The sequence below is a fragment of the Aptenodytes forsteri genome, unplaced genomic scaffold (genome assembly GCF_000699145.1).
Source record: "Aptenodytes forsteri isolate BGI_AS27 unplaced genomic scaffold, ASM69914v1 Scaffold179, whole genome shotgun sequence".
In the NCBI taxonomy this organism is placed as follows: Eukaryota; Metazoa; Chordata; class Aves; order Sphenisciformes; family Spheniscidae; genus Aptenodytes; species Aptenodytes forsteri.
The window spans coordinates 2,197,180-2,213,308 of NW_008795378.1; the positions used below are offsets into that span (position 1 = coordinate 2,197,180).

The 16,129-nt window shown below is 46.1% G+C and overlaps 1 protein-coding gene across 1 annotated transcript in view; it reads right to left on the minus strand.

Annotated features, from left to right (window-relative positions):
- Positions 1 to 16,129, minus strand: part of PLD1 (phospholipase D1) — a 44,649-nt gene that overhangs the window by 4,138 nt on the left and 24,382 nt on the right. The window contains exons 16-23 of the mRNA XM_009280557.2: positions 13,968 to 14,096; positions 13,501 to 13,619; positions 13,228 to 13,341; positions 7,124 to 7,234; positions 6,305 to 6,393; positions 3,103 to 3,216; positions 1,479 to 1,528; positions 308 to 442 (exon numbers count right to left, since the gene is read on the minus strand). Coding sequence (XP_009278832.1) covers positions 308 to 442; positions 1,479 to 1,528; positions 3,103 to 3,216; positions 6,305 to 6,393; positions 7,124 to 7,234; positions 13,228 to 13,341; positions 13,501 to 13,619; positions 13,968 to 14,096 — 861 coding nt within the window. The remainder of the gene's footprint in view (positions 1 to 307; positions 443 to 1,478; positions 1,529 to 3,102; positions 3,217 to 6,304; positions 6,394 to 7,123; positions 7,235 to 13,227; positions 13,342 to 13,500; positions 13,620 to 13,967; positions 14,097 to 16,129) is intronic.

The window sequence follows — 16,129 nt, forward strand, 5'->3', positions numbered from 1 at the left end:
ATATTCCCTGCACTGGGATTCTCTTCACTGTTAGACAGAGATTTAAACCATTTTAGAAAAACAAATTAAACAACAGCCCCCCAAATCCTTTCCTCCCTCCTACCTACCCTCCTGATGAATTTATGAGTCTGTTTTTTTGTGGATTTTTTTTGTTTGTTTAAACAGCAAAATATTTCACAAGAAAGAAATCACAACATAGAAAAGCACACGGCACCACAGCCTGCACTGAGTACAGGGCAGAGAAGCAACAGGATTAATCCAGGTATAATCGAGTGGTCCAAACCCCTCCCACAAGCCCCCTGCTCACCGATTATAACTGTGTTGTCATCAGCAATAAGCAGTTTGCTGTGAACATAGATGAGCTCCGTGACTAGTTTTCCTTCCAACTCTGCATATGTTCGAAGTCCACAGAATGATATGTAGTTTATCCACTTATTTCCAACTGAAAATTAAAAGAAAACAAAACTGATGGGATGAGAGAGGTGGAAGAGAGAAGAAAGAGAAAAGACCCTCTTTACGTAAAGACCCATATGAATAACAGTTCACTTTTGACTTTTTTTAAAAAAATAAACAAACAGATAATGGAAATAAGTTTCTTTAAAAATAGACTTTAAAAGCTGCCTGTGGGCTCTCTGTGCTGTTCTGATCTGCTGCCTGCTCAGATACTTCCACTTTGGTGAGAAATGACCCCAATCTCCCTTGCACAGCATGCAAGAGCTCACAATTGATCTGAACATCTTAAAATAACTGGACTGTGCGACTGTTCTTCTGCAGATCCTGCAGAAAGGAGGCTGGAAGCAGGTGTTTTGTCCATGCACAGTACGGAAAATATGTCCTAATGTACTTGTCTGCAGTTCAGATTTACACAAAGACCTAGAACAAATGAGGCAATATGTATGCCCCTAGTATTTGTGATACATGGGTTTTCATGGTGCTGCGATTCCCAGCAGAGCAAATTCAAAGCAGGCATCCTCATGGCAAGGAAGCAACTCAGAAACAGTGTCCTACTTAGGCAGGTTTTTCCTCTCCATGTTTGACAAGTGCCAGAAACAAACCCAGGGTGGGATTCACGGGGGAGGCTGAGGGCTCGTTGCTCCCAGAAGCGTGACCCTGCTCAGGACTTTTCCCCAATAACACGATCCTGAGCAGCTGCAACCATGCTGTGCTCCTCCCTGGGGTCCTCCCCTCCTCCGGATCAGGGCTGCATCCAAGCGCGAAGTCTGACAACTGGCCAAGGCTCGTGTGACCCAACAGACCTCGCCATGGGATGACGGCAGAGGAGGTCATCGCTCACCAGCCCCACGAGCCCGTAGCACACACTGCTGTGAGATGCCCCCGTCCATGCCTGAACCCCTCAACCATAGCAAGCCCACGTTAATAAGAAGCTGGAGAATCTGATTTATGTTTTATAGATGTATCCATCGAACAGCAGCATCCCAAGACTAAGCAACATAGAGGAGAGGAATAAAGCTCTTAACTCTCTGTCTTCAGCTGGCCCAGGATTGAGTTTTCTCCACGGCACATGGTCCTGGAAAGAAGGTAGGCAGCCGTCAGCACCACCACAACTCGAGGCAATGGCATATGCTGAAGCAGAATCGGGTGAGGTAAATCACAAACACAGATGCCTCTTAAATACCCCGTGAAAGCAGAAGAAACATGGTGCTTCCAGAGCACACATTTTTCCCGAACGACTGCTGATATATCAAGGACTGCTCATTTCCTAAAAGACCTCGTACCAATTCGCGTAGGAGCTGAGGAGCATTTTTGCCTTCTAGAACACACCGCAATGATGATAAACATGTTACAAACAGGGCTGCTACCGTCTGTGCTGCAGGTCTGAACAGGAAGTGATATCAAAACCAAAAGCCAACACATGCAGAACACCAGGTTTGCCTGATTACAGCTAGGCTAGAAAAGCCACAGCCAGCATCTCATTCAAAAAAAAAAAAAAACAAACCCACAAAGAACCAACCCATGGGCAATTTCTAAAGACCTATGGGTGCCCTTGCAAAAGAAAGGTCAGGCAGAAGGGCCTGGTTAGGAAGACATGCTCACAAAGAACACCCATGGGCAATTTCTAAAGACCTATGGGTGCCCTTGCAAAAGAAAGGTCAGGCAGAAGGGCCTGGTTAGGAAGACATGCTGCTTTCCTTCTGCTTGTGTCTCCTGCCCCACTTGTCCTTATGGAGGTGCGGTAGGACCCCTGCAGACCAGCAGACAAGGGAGATTTCACTCCGGAGGTAGCAGTAGCCTCCACAGACTGACTGTGCCCTGGCCATACCATAACACAGCAGTTTTCCAGTAAAACCAGCTTGTCTTGGGCCATTTTGCCTTCCTCTACACCCCATTCCCAGTGCAGGGCTACCTGGCACTGCTGCATGTAAGTCCTTCCCGTGAGACCTGCTGTGTTGCAAGTACCCCCAAAACCAGCAATCCTGGAGCAGAGGAACAGCATCGGGGAAGATGCCGTTGCCTTCGCGGGGCCGACAGGCAGAGCCAGGTGAAGCATTGGCTGAAAAGGCAGCTTTGGAGACAAAGCCCAGCTCTTCCACCCGACAGAGTGGGTGCGGATCCCCTGAGCTAACGAACCTGCAGGGCTGCGTGCTCCCTCCCGGCTGCAGCGGTGATGGGGACGCTGCCAGGAGGAACTGTGGTAAAAGCCACGGTAAGTGCCTACAGGAGAGCACAGCTGTTGAGCAGGAGGGTAGAGACCTCAGGGGTGAGTAAGTCCTGGTTTGATGAGCTAAAAGGAAAGTGGCTGAGAGTCAGGAATCAGGGGGTTTGTGTAAGGGATTGGGGGACATGCCGTGCCAGGCAGAGGCAGGGATTTCCCTGCAGAGAGCACCTGGCTTTACCCACTGCACTTCCCCGCTCAGCTAACATTGCCTCACCTCCTAATGCAAATCCCGAAGCTAGCAAATAAATGAGTTAAAAGTACAAACAGTTTTCTTCTCTTTTTCCAAACACTGTGTGCTCGTGTGGATGACACCTAGCGTGATGCCATGCTGATGGCAGCTGGAGCCTTGGGCACCACCCGCAGCAGGCAGAGGAGACCGGGGAGGTCTCCGACAGCCCTGCCCACAGCGGGGCTGCCTGCAGTACCTGTAGTTGAAGTGCATTATGGCCTGCAGTGCGTTCCCCCCGCCGGTTGAAATGTCTCCTTCAAACCCAGGCAGCAGCGGGATCACCACGTATACTCGGAAACGCTTGTTTTCCCTGAAATGATAGTTTGGGGTAATATTAGCCTGCAAATGTTACAGCTTTGTACAAGGTGAGTCCCCTTGGTTTCCCTTTCTCTGTGTTGACCAACTTGGTTTCCATCCAAGGCTACTACACAAATTTTAAGGGAACAAAGTGTGAAGCGTATTTCCAGTTTCAGGTCTTCATCACCTGCCATCAGTACTTCAGCTAGTGCTCAGACCTTCAGGGGGAGAAGGAATAATTTACTCTCAGCAGACAACAAAAGCTAAAGGAAAAGAATCACTGAAGTTCAAGGAAAGGCAAATTATTTTGCAGATTGTGTCTGCCACTATAAAGTTCGTTTGAGCACCCCGACAGCCCAGTTACACGGATACTGGTGCAGACTGGTGCATATGACTGTCTGGCAAAGCACAGCAAAGATTAGAGAGCTATGGCAGGCAGAACACCAAAATCTAACCTGACGTTCCCACTACATCCTGTTTTTTAGAAGTCAGAAACATCACAAAAGGTGGAAAAAGCTCCAGGCACAAACAAAACATTGATCATTCAGGAAGGCGAGTATTCGATCAATACATTACAGCCTACAAAAACTCAGTTCCACTGGACATCCACAAATTAAACTGTACCCTAACCATGATCTGATCCAGGATTACCAAAGCTACGATCGCAGCACTGCCTAGGCTTTTCTTACAGCCCACCTTTGGGTTTTCTTTGCTGACAAATGCCAGGCACATCTGCTCTGCCAGCGCTTTCCAGGCACCCCTGGGTGTCGGCAATCCCCTGGCCTGCACCCCGGAGGAGGATGCTCCATTGAAGGGTGCTGCCACTAGATGGCAAACACACTTTAGTCAGGACAAAACCATTTCAGGAGCAGTCTCAAGATGAGCCGGCCTGGAGTTTTTGTTAAAAGTATTCCTTCCTCAAGCAAGTTGTGCCTGTGGATTTAAGGGCACAGGAATCATGAAGAATTAGGGTTTCGTCTGAGCTGCGAGGGAGACATTGAGGACCTGTGTTTCTTTAATTTCAACAGCTGTGCTATACACTGTAAACTAGCTTTAGTCTTGGAAGCTTCCGAGGAAGACCTCAGAAACAGCTAATGAGGTCTTACCCATACACAACAAGAGACTTTGAAATGAAGCTTGTTTGTATCATGAAAAACATCTACCAACAAAAGCACTCCCAAAAAAGCAGCTTGTTTGTCTAAGCTCAGTGTTTATTAAACTAGAGAGCCACCCATGAAAAAAAGAGGAAACCAAGAAAAGAATGTTATTAATTACATCAGTAGAAAATATTTAGTCTAGAACAGTGAGAAGTGTACAAGCTTAACTAAAGAACTTAATTTACAATTAAACATCTGTGTGTCACCTATGCTGTTTTCCCAGGGCAGTTCGGAACATGAGCAGTTAATACAAACCATTTAGGTCTGAATTTATTTTTAATCTTACTTAGGCAATGCCAAGCACTCTGGAGTGTGCAGAATTTGAATCTTATATTCAGTTAGGAATCACTGACGTTAAGCTGGCACAATATTGGCATAAAATTGGAGTAATACAGAAGTGAATCAAGCATCACATATGAAAATGGGTTGCTGAAGCATTTGTGCGACTCCCTTTTGTGCTAGTCTTTTTGATGTCTGGACAGAATGACACCCTTTACGTAAACTTTATATAACAGGAAAATCTTAACAGATTACCTGGAGAATTTGCTGCTACCTCAGTAGCATTGCTAAAAGCAGCCAACTGATGCAAAGGGCCCATGGCATTCAGTTCCCAAAGGCAGGAAAGGCAATCCAGAGCGGCCTTCCGGGAGGACATCGCATTCAGCTGCCCGCAAGCCTCGAGGTTGCAAAGCGAACACCAGCAACGCCATTTCCAGCAGCACTGGCACCACTGCTTGTTTACCCCGGGTGAGAAAATCCACTCCATCTTTTCATTCTTAGCTAATTTCAATTATTTGGGCTATGCATTGCAGCTCACAGATTACAAGCAACTCCACCCTGTTACTCTGCCCTGTTGTTAATGGCATAGCAGATAACACCCATGCTCTCCCGGTTTGAATAGTGCTCCTCTTTCCACAGTGCCTCTGAACAAAGCCAGTCTCATGGCAGCTCCCGTGGCCTTGCAGATATTACCCATACCTCAGTGTCTGCGAGGCAGGAGCTACTGTCTGTCTCTGCTCGGTGGCCTTTACCCAAGTGGGAATTTCCAAGCTCAAGTGCCAAAGAAAGAGAAATTTCTGCAACTCTGGAGAGAGCACCTCTGAGAAAGCAGTCCCTGCGTGGCTCTGGACAACTACGATATGGGAAAAAATAATCATTGCAAGAAACTTCCTGATGCATGGTGAAAAAGCACATGAGATGAAAGGAAGATATCTGGAAAGTTTTCTGTATATCAGCCCAGCAAGATCAGGATACAGTTTTAGACTATGACATACATGTATCTTAAAGAGAGACTCCAGGAGAGCAACCTTAAGCAAGGCTGTCCAGGATCAAAGTGAAGACAAGCCACTACCTGTGGTATTAATGTTAACACAGGGTTAGGCATGCTCGGGTAAAAGGAGTGTCTAAAACACAGTTGGATTTGATCCATCCAGGAACAAATGATGGTCCCCTGCAATGGCTGGAGGTTGTAAATACCCTCCAGCACTTACCAGAAAAGAGTTGTTCAAACAATAGCTGAACCCTGCAGTCAAATCCTCGAAATGTGTTTGCTTCCCCTATTTGAAGCCAATCCTCTCTATAGACAATTTAAATAAGCCACAAATCCCAGTTCAACCTTTTCATCCATTAACTTGCCTTACCACACAGTTCAAGACTGGTTGGCTATGGAGCAAAGGTGTCACTGAACCAGAATATAAAGGACTTGCTTTTAAACAAGTTCCATAACTAAAAATATATTTGCATCAGGGTAAGTCCAGAAAATCACTTTCTGGCTGCAAAGAAACCACTACAGAGTCTCACTGCTGCAAACGCAAGTGGATATTCGACCGCATCGGTTCTGCATTGGAAAAGCTATTGTACAGTTGTGTCCACTAGATATTATTTTGCACCACACCATATAAATGCACCTGGAAGACTTTCATTGCCTTGTTAAGAACAGGTTACCTGTGAGCTTTAAGAATCCTCTGAGCAATTGCATCGCCGATCTTGTTCCAGACAACTTTGTCATCAGCACAGCTAATAAAAAACTGGTTCTACGGGAAAAGCAAGCAAAGCTACTGTCAGACACTGCCAGAGACAAACAAAAAAATATTTGCATGCTTTATTTCAGACCAAGAGCAACTAAAGATAGCCGGGTTTCATGTGCCATTTGAGTTGATGCTTTTTTTTTAAATTATTATTAAATGATGTGTGTGTGCTCACTTAGGGATGAATTAGCTCTTATTAATCACACTCCTTAGAAAGTTCATGTAAAGAGCAACCTAACTGAGGCTAAAAAAAAGAAAAAAAAAAAAAAAGAAAAGAGAGGAGAATAAGCATCTCCATTCAGCCAGCGCTGAGAGTCACTCCGACACAGGAGATTCCTGCAGCTCCAGGCTGTACGGATGCGAGACCAGCCCTGTGTGCAGGAGGTTTGGGCATGCACAGGGGACACTGCAAAGCTATGGAGGGGACAGGAAGACTATTGCATAGGCCGTGAAAGTTGCTGGCAATTTTGCAAAGAGGCTTATGAAGGAGAGGTCTACTTTTTTTCCACCTTGCGGTCAGAAGGCTGTCAGGGTACGTACCCATCAGCCTGGTCTGAAGACCACTGAAGTCAATGGAAACAGCCCCAAAAATTCAGAGCAGATGCTGTATTAATATCCATGTGTGTCTAAATTCATAAAAAATTAAGACCAAACCTCAAGAAGAACTACCCTCCTGATGGCTGCAAGCCATGCCCAGAACATCAGGACCCCCCTGCTTTCCCTCATTGCCACTCACTTCTATATATATGTAGTGCTTGCTGTTTTTTATCACGCTGACATAGGCATTGTGGATGGACTCCTCATGGTATTTAATGCCAGCCGACCAGTCAGCAGCAGAACGGATCACCTGGAAAGGAAGAGATTAACATCTTCAGCTCTCTCCCATCCAGGACGGCACAGAATTGCAACTGAATTATTTAAGAGGCAATGCTCTTCCCTGGCACCGCTTGCCTGTCAGGATTTCACTAAATAAGGTAATACGTGCAGCATTAACCATTTATACTGCATTTGTAACAAGGAGAAAGGATGCTCAAAAATAGTATTAATGCTTAATAACATTTTGATTAAAAACATAAAAGTGCCCTGTCCCATTGCTGCATTACTGCCCTCTCCCACCTGAGCAGTTTTAGATGCAATAGAAGCAGCACAGAAGTTCTGTTCTTGCTCAAGTTCTCATGATAAACTGCTTTTAAAACAACCTAAATTTCCAAGCTTTAGGGGTACACATCCAATCGGTGATCTCCTCTCTAGCAATATTTAAAGCTGGTCTCCAGCTGGGGCAATGCATTTTTCCCACAAACAGGCAGTACATAATTATACAGTCAGTCTGGTAACACAGGCCATATCTTCGTCCTGAGCACTGGAGGTCATTCATTTCTTCTGCCACATTCTTGCACAAGCCATCCGATTTGTGATGATACAACTTTTAAAATTTATAGCAGTTCACTGCATAGCATGCCCACACTTATTTATTAATTTTTACTGGAAATCTGTATTTAAAGTAGATACTGCGAGATCCCCGGGGCACGTTCTCCCCTGCCTCCTGCAGTTATTGTGCAAGCAAGCCAAACCAATATGAGAAACAACCTTTGTTCATGCTCTCAGCCAGGCTGAGCAATCCCCACGGCAGGCAGCTTCCCATCCCCAACAGCCAGAGATGCCATGGCATCTCCCACTCCTGAACTTTGAGTCAAGAAGCAGCCACGCTATGCCCTGAGTGACATTTTCCTAGATGGAAATGTAGTTTTTAATTAAGTGTTGGCAAGATACATGCTCAGGGGAAATAATTACTCATGATTAGCCTCTGTCTTTAAACATTATCAAGACAAAAACATTGAAACAATAGCCCTAAAATATCTCAGCACTATTACACCAGCTCTCAGGGCCAGTCACACACAGGACAAGATCCAAATGCTGAGGATCTGTGGAATGTGTGTGTCAGTAATGCAAAATCCTGATCTCTTTCGGGGCTCAACAACATTTTTCCCTGGAAATCCCTCCCATGGATTTCTTTTAATTCTCTGTGTCCACCTTCTGCTTTGCTCCATGTTACTCTCCTTGTCCCCCCAACATCACTGATAACCCTGACCCGGAGCTCTGCTGTCACATTGTCATCACAGCCTCTATCGGTCCCAAACAGCCGCCTTTTGCTCGCAGAAACCTCCACAAGGCGATGCTGCTCAAGCCCGTGTGGTTTTAATTGCCCATTTGGTTTGCAAAGCCAACACTTCGTGCTCCCCAGGCTGGGCACTGCTGAAACCCCACCGAGCACCACAGCAGACAGAGTTCCTGAACAAAATTCCACCATTTGCATTAATAAAGACAGAAAAACAGCTTTTCTGGGTAGAAAGCAGGCTAATTCTTCTGTACATACAGCTCAGGCTGCAGCCTGGACAGGAGCTCGCAGCGCTCCCACCTTCACCGGCACAGCCAGCGATGAGCAGCCAACGCTGCCCCTTCCCTGCCTTTTGTCCCGCTGTGGTGAAAACCTGGGGCCACAAAGCACATCCCTGTGGGCTGGGGACCTCCAGCAAATGCAGTCTGGAATTGCACTTCAGAAAGCTGCAGATTGTAGCTTCCTCGTGTACAAAGTACTGATACTGAATTTTTTTTTTTTGCTAGTTAACTTTGTCCACGCTCCGAAGAGCCGCTTCTCTTTTCAAGATAAGCTGCTGAGCCCTGCACTGAACAAAGTAACTTCCACACCCTCATTTACAGCAGCAATAGCTGTAACTGCTGGGGACGAGGAATAAGTGTCCTTTTCTGAATTGGGAGCTTGATAGCACCAAAGCCCCTCGCTTTGAAAGACAACTTTACTGATGGGAGACAAGTTTATTCCATACCAGGGATGCCACCTGATGCAACAGAACCATCACTCAGTACCATCCCTTTCCAGCTCCACGGCTTCCCAGTACATCTTCCACCTGCCCTTCCCTGCCTTCCTCTTCACCCCTCCACACATCAGCACCCCAGCTCCCTCCACACACCAGGCTGCCTGCTGTTACAGGACCATCATCCCTCTGCCATCACCCCAGAACAATGTATCATGGCTTGTCCTAAAAAGGTGGCTCAGCATCACCCAAAAAGCTTACATCAGGTACAACCTCGAATCTATGTGCGCAGGGAAGAAGAGGTGTCAGAAGATGCTGGCTGGGGCAGCAGAACAGGTGTAAGGTGTTCCAGCTTGGACTTCCTCAAAATAAAGTTGTTTTTAACCTGGATCACTTCAGTGGCCAGCACCGATCATGGTGCAGCTCTGCAGCCACAGCGACAGGTGAGGAGGTAGCAGGACAAGGCCGCCAACAATGGTGGCTCTGTGGCCACCCATGGCAGCATTGCATGGATGCAGCACGCACCCCGAAGAAATGAAGCTGCAGCTGTGGCACTCAAAGGCAAATACACACCTTGAAGTTTCCTACGCTAAGGCCTTCCCTTATCACTGATGTTTCATCTCACACTTCTGGCCATCTCTCCTTTCCTGTCAAGGTATTTAAAGTGAGCTGGTTCAAACACAACCTATTTTCCTGGGGAGAAAAGGCCACGCACTGCCCAGCAGAGCCTACCAACCAGAGCTGGTGTCTCCATGCTCCTTCCTCTCCTCTCCCTCAAGCCTCTCAATAGCAGCGCCGAGTGCTGTGCTGGGCTTGTTATCTCTTTAACTTCTTTAACCAATACAACAGTAATAAATTTGATGTTTGCTGTGGGCTAGTGCATAAATCCTGAACAATGCAAGCTCTCACACAGACTTCAAAGAGGTAAGGGCATTAGCCATTGCCAGAGCATTAAATTTTCATTGCATTTACATCAGGAACTGGATCTTGCCTCACCACGTCACATCTTTTGCAGCACTGGCTTTGGCTGATAACTGCAAACTCCGGAATGGAAATAGAGAGATGGAAAAAACCTGGGACTGCCTTTGGCAGACAGCTATTTGACCCTTGCAAAAATCAATGTGCAATCACATTACTATTGCGAGCAAAGCCCAAAGTTCAAACGAAAGAGGATGAGAGACCATGTCTGACTAACTCGTGGAGCTGATAGGCTCCTTTCCTCCTTCCCAGCCTGTACCTCCACATTGTTTCCCATGCACGCTGCATTCATTATCCCTGCCCAGGGGAAAGCCCCTGTCAGTGCCACTCCTGCTATCCCCACCCTCCCAAAAATGCTTTTCTGCTCCTCTCCTCTGACAAAGGAGGGCAAAAACCAGATGGTACAATGAGGTCAAAATTTGTTGCTGACAGGTCAGTGGCTCGGGCTTGCAGCAATGTTGCAATCCCCACAGATCCTTTGTTTTTTTCCTTCCTCTGATCTGCCCATGATTGAAGACAGATTTGCCAACAAGCTCAGAAACAAGAAAAGCAGCAGCCAGACTTTCTTCAATCACCCCACAGCCAAGGACAGACACTGGATGCTGGACTTTACCTCAGGGCAGTAACTTCTACCTATAAAATCCCTACACAGCACCAAAACAGCGATAACACGGGTTTGGCTGTTGGCCAGCCAAAGGATTCAATATCAAGAAGAATAATAATATTGCTCTAGTTTTTCTGGATTAAAAAAAATGGTGAAAGATTTGAGGGTATCTGCTTATTTCTGCGCTGGACTGAAAGGAGACACGAGCACCTGCAGCCCTCTGGTCTGAAACTACTATATTGGACAGGCAAGAGGTTGATATTCCTGTGACTGCAGGAAAGGAGAAGCTACACAGGGACACCCCGATGCACACCCCAGGAGCTCCAGAAAAAGGCAACTGAGAGGAGGGGGGGGTTCAGATCTAGGCTGCTGGTGTCATCCCCTCTCCCAACCTCCTGCAGCAGCCAAATCTGAAACCTTCATCAAGAGGAGAGCCTGAGCCGCTCACTGACCCGCAGCAGGGGCTTCAGGGATGCTCAGGGCATTTGTGTCATACAGGTATCGATGGAAACCAGGCCAGTGTCAGCAGTATGGAGGAGACAGCCAAAATTACAGCGTGTGCATGCAAAACCATGCCTCGGAGCTCAAGGAGATCATCCAGAGACCATAAACCAGCTGCAAGCAGCCCGGGGCCACGGGACCTGCACCCACAGGCAGGGTGCACCAGCCTGGGCAGAGGAGCCACCCTCACCACTTCTACTGCGCTTGGTGCTGCAAACACTCTTCCTCCCCAGTCTTCCCTTGTACCGAGAAGGCTGGTACATTGCAGGGCAACATGTTTTCAGCCTAATATCATATAGTTTTATTTATCTGGCTATATGCAGGGCTGTGCTACCCTGACAGGTCTCTAAAAGCTGCAATTGGACATAAATTAGAAATGAGCAAGGTAGTTTCAAATTAATAATTTACAAGACAAACCTGCTCTCTTTTCGCTGTTTATGGCATCACTGAGAACAGCCCCTCATTTCCTGGAATGTATCAGTTATTTGCAATGCCCCAACAATGTCGTAATGAGGCTAGTTTTCAAACAGCTCACCCATCACTCAGCATTGGTGTATGCAGCATTTAGCAGTCACTGAGCTTCATCCTCCTCTCCAACGGGCTGATGCCCTGAGCCAGCAGCTCTGCAGTATGGACTGAAGAAAGGTTGGACCTAGACTGTGCTCAGTTTAGTTTCTCCTTTGGGAACTGCTTCCAGTTCTGTAATCAGTAGAGCTTCACTTTTTGCTAGAACAAACCCCATGATTTAGAAGTTGAGGCTTATCTTGCGGTTAGAGCGCACTCAGGGGACACAAGCCCCCTCACTTCTATGAGAACAAAACTTCCAAAAAAGCTGGTGTCACAGACGCAGCCGAGGAGGCATTTACAGCCACAGGGAAGCATGATGATGCCTGAAGTGAGACTATTTCTCAACAAGCCACGAGCATTGTTTTGGAGGCTGATTTAAAACGCCCGAGATCCATGACACAAGATCCCTGTGCTGGCCATCCCTCACACCATGCAGGGAGGAGCAGACAATGCCCTGGCAACCCACAAACCCAGAAAAATGCATCTTGTTACACTAAGCTTCCCCAAGTGTTGCTGTCATCTGGGTGGACCACTCCTTACAAAAAGCAAAGGCATGCATTTTTCCTGGTTTTGGTCTAATTGCTCTTATTTCATACATCTTTCATCCACAGAGACACACAATTGTTTTGCTGCTTCAGCATAACTATTTTGACTTTGTATTCTTCAACAAGTCCATGTTTCTGCTGGGTGACAGTATATTTAATATATGCACTCAATATAGCTAACAGGGTTTTAAATATAGGTATCTTGGCAATTGTGACTGCGACGATGATTGTCACAAACGAGACTGTGGGCTGACTGTGCAGAACTGCAGAGGACCCACAGGGCTGAGTGGTTGCATAATAAAACGCAGATGAAGTTCAATGCAGAAAGCAACAGCCCTGAGACTCCACTTAATGCTGGGCTCTAGCTGACCACTACCCGTCTGAGCAAGGCATCGGGAGCCTGGTAGACTGCTCCAAGATCTGGGATAAATACCCAGTGGGCAACCTCAACCCATCAGGCCTTCCCAAAACATAAAACACAAATGTTAGGCATTAGAAGGAGAGCAGCAGAAAACGAAATGGAAAATTACACAGCTATACAAAGTCATGGTGTTCCCACAATTTGAGTACTGCATATAGCTTGGTCCTCTTATCTCAAAGACGGAGGTATAAATTAATGCATCTCTTCTGAAAGAGTTGCATTATTTTACTATAATTGAGGATCCAACCTTCTATGCTGTGAGCTAAATTAAATAATTTTCATTTTATATTTTCAAGTTCTGCAGAGGGTCTGTCAGGCATCGACACTTCTTGCTGGAAAGATCCAAAACAAGCTCTCTTAGGAGCAGGTGAGCAGGAGACCATCAACACCCACCTGGACTGTGGCATGAACAGCCTCAGGCACCTGATACTTCAATTCGTTAGCAGTTTGCTGAGATTTTGGCAACAGGAATGGGTAGGACAGGGATCGGTATTTGGGCTTCATAATCTGCCCAGGGAAAAAAGAAAAAAAAAGAAATCCTTGAAGAGATTGCAACATAGCAGAGTAACATAAAAAAATAATAAAATGCATGCCTAGGGAGGGCATGTGGATGAGGCAGGGTCTGTATTTATCTCTGCGCCCCCAGCAGCGATGCCCACACCCCACCTTGGTGAAGTTCCAGCGCTGGATGAAGTGTCGGGCAACATCACGCGCAGCTTTGCCGTGCACCACAGAGGAGATGTCGTGCCAGGGCATCCTCGGGGTGGTGTATCTATCAATGAAGTCTACGGGACAGGAAAGCACGCTTGGACCTCCTCAGACAAAGGACATGAATGTGGGAAAGCACAGCGTCCCCCTCCTCAAACTGAAGTTTCTGGGACACGACACCAAGGGCTTGCGCGGATGAATTTAGACTTATCATGCAATCGCCAGCAGTCCAAGTCCATGGACCGTAACAGCGTAATTGGCCCTGGAACCTCTCAAAGGGTGTTTTGCTGCTTCTTCCTAGCAGCCAAACCAAAATAGCCTTATTCCCTCTGGCTCAGAAGCAGAAAAAATACAGTTTGAGACTGAGAAAATACGGAACAGGGTTTGGGGGAAAGTAATGACTTCCAGAGTACGAAGGCACCTACCAGCAAAAGGTTTGTCAAGTTGAACCCAGTCTTTAAAGACGAAGTTGCAATAGTCTTTTCCGTGCCAGAATCTGGTTTCCCCAATCAGCTCGCCAACACCCGTCTTCAAGCTGCGGATGGATCCTTTATCTGTCACAGGCAAACAAGATAACAAAAACACATGCTCCAAAGTCACGGCTGTCCATTGCACACTGCTGGTTAGAGACACACTGCCACGCAAAAGCACTGGTGGGACTTGCCCATCCCTGTTGCCGTCCCTGTTGGCTGAAGCTGTTTTCTCCCTGGTCTTCCTGTTGCTTTCAAAGGATGCATATTAGTATTTTTTCTTCCCTATTTTAATATTTGTTATACAATCAGGACAGGTAATATATAGGAGTCTGTTATGGAAACAAAAAGTGGATGCTGAATTCTCTCTACATTGGACTAAAAAAAAAAAAAAAAATCACTATATTGTCTTTCCGCAGTCCTATGCCACCTAAGTATTACCATGTGGCAGTCCACTCCCAGCTGCGACTGACCTTAGTGGATATATGTACAGGAACATCACATATATCATCTACTTAATATATTTTACAATACTAATGAACTAATTCCGACTTCTCTGCTAGGGGTTTTATTATTTTGCCTCTATAGCAGGGTGTATCTCCTCTAACAGAAGCTAGTCTTTATTAACTAGAATGAGATGATTAAAAAGCTCATGTTCCCTCATTAAGTATTGTGGGTTTTGTTTGTTTTATTCTGTTTTTCCAAATAACAATGTCATCTTTTGATACATTTTTACATGTTGAACAAAGGGACCCTGAATTCCAAATTGATGGTGTTTAAAATGGTCTAAAATACTGTAGACAGGGATATTTCCTCCTAACAGGATCACATAATTTGGTGCAGAGTGAACTCTTTTCTCTCACTGTTAAGAAAACCAAAACTGTTGGCCTAGACCATCAGCATTTAACTAGCGTTATTTCCCGACCCTGAGAGTAGCCTTCATCTACTCTACCAAATACTAGTGCAGTAATTACACAGTAACATGCCAACAGCAGAAGCCTTCTCCTAACCTGACCACATCACTAGGTAACCACGAAAACCCCTTAGCACAAAAAAACCCCTTTCAACAGTCAACAAAATGCACATCGGCAGCAGTGCAACAAGACCAGTTTACACAAAGCAAGCCCTGCCAGCACTGCTGTAATCCCACCGAGCTGAGCTGAGCCAAGCCATGCCAAAAGTGCCATGCAGCAGGTATGCACCACAGCTGCCTGGGGAAGCATGAGTTTCCAGTGAGAGTCCAGGTGGAGCTGGGGAATCGCTGAGTCTGCATGCTCGAATGGGAATGGGTGGGACACGCTGTCCGGCCAAAACACAGTTCATGTACCGAGCTTCGATGACTGCATACCAACTCATGAATGAGCATGAGGTGACCACAGGAGAGACCGCACTTCATTTCCATCAAGAAAATGCATCTCTTCCTTGTTCCCTGCCACTGCTTTGTAGTCTATATTTTATAATTGGCAATTAATGCCTTAGAGGAAGACGTTAGGAAGAGGAAGATGTTGAAGAACTGCTCCTCGCTCCGTTCCAGCACTTAAAGGCATCTTGATGAGGTACCATACTGAAACAGGCCCTTTCAACATCAGTCCAGAGATCCAAACAACTCAGTGCTCTTAACCACCCAACTGCTTTCTCAATCAAGTATGCTTTCATTGACTTTAATAAGGGGCAAAACTGGGGCCCCAAGTCTTCATCCAAATGTCGGTTTGGCAACAGCCACTTCGCTGTTTCCTCTCTCTGTTTGCATTTGTCTTCCTGCATCAGGCTTATTTCAAAATATCCAGTGCAGAAGTTCCCAATTCCAGTAATAAGCCCCTTTCTTTACAGGAAGGGAACTGCTGAAATAATCATATCCCAGAATCAGAGCTATTTCCTCAACTATTCCCTGCTGTCATTATTGCAAATTTGTTTGGATTTTTTATTTTGGGGTGGGGTTTGTTGTTGGATTTTTTTTTTTTAAATTATTATTTATTTATGCTGGAGTTTTTGTAGCTTCTGGAGAAGCATCTTCTGCCAGGATGTCCTCAGAGGGGTGCTAAGAATGCTGGGAAAACAACAAGCAGTGAAGCCTGATCCTGGCACCCAACCTAACTCTCACCATCGTTACAACACAA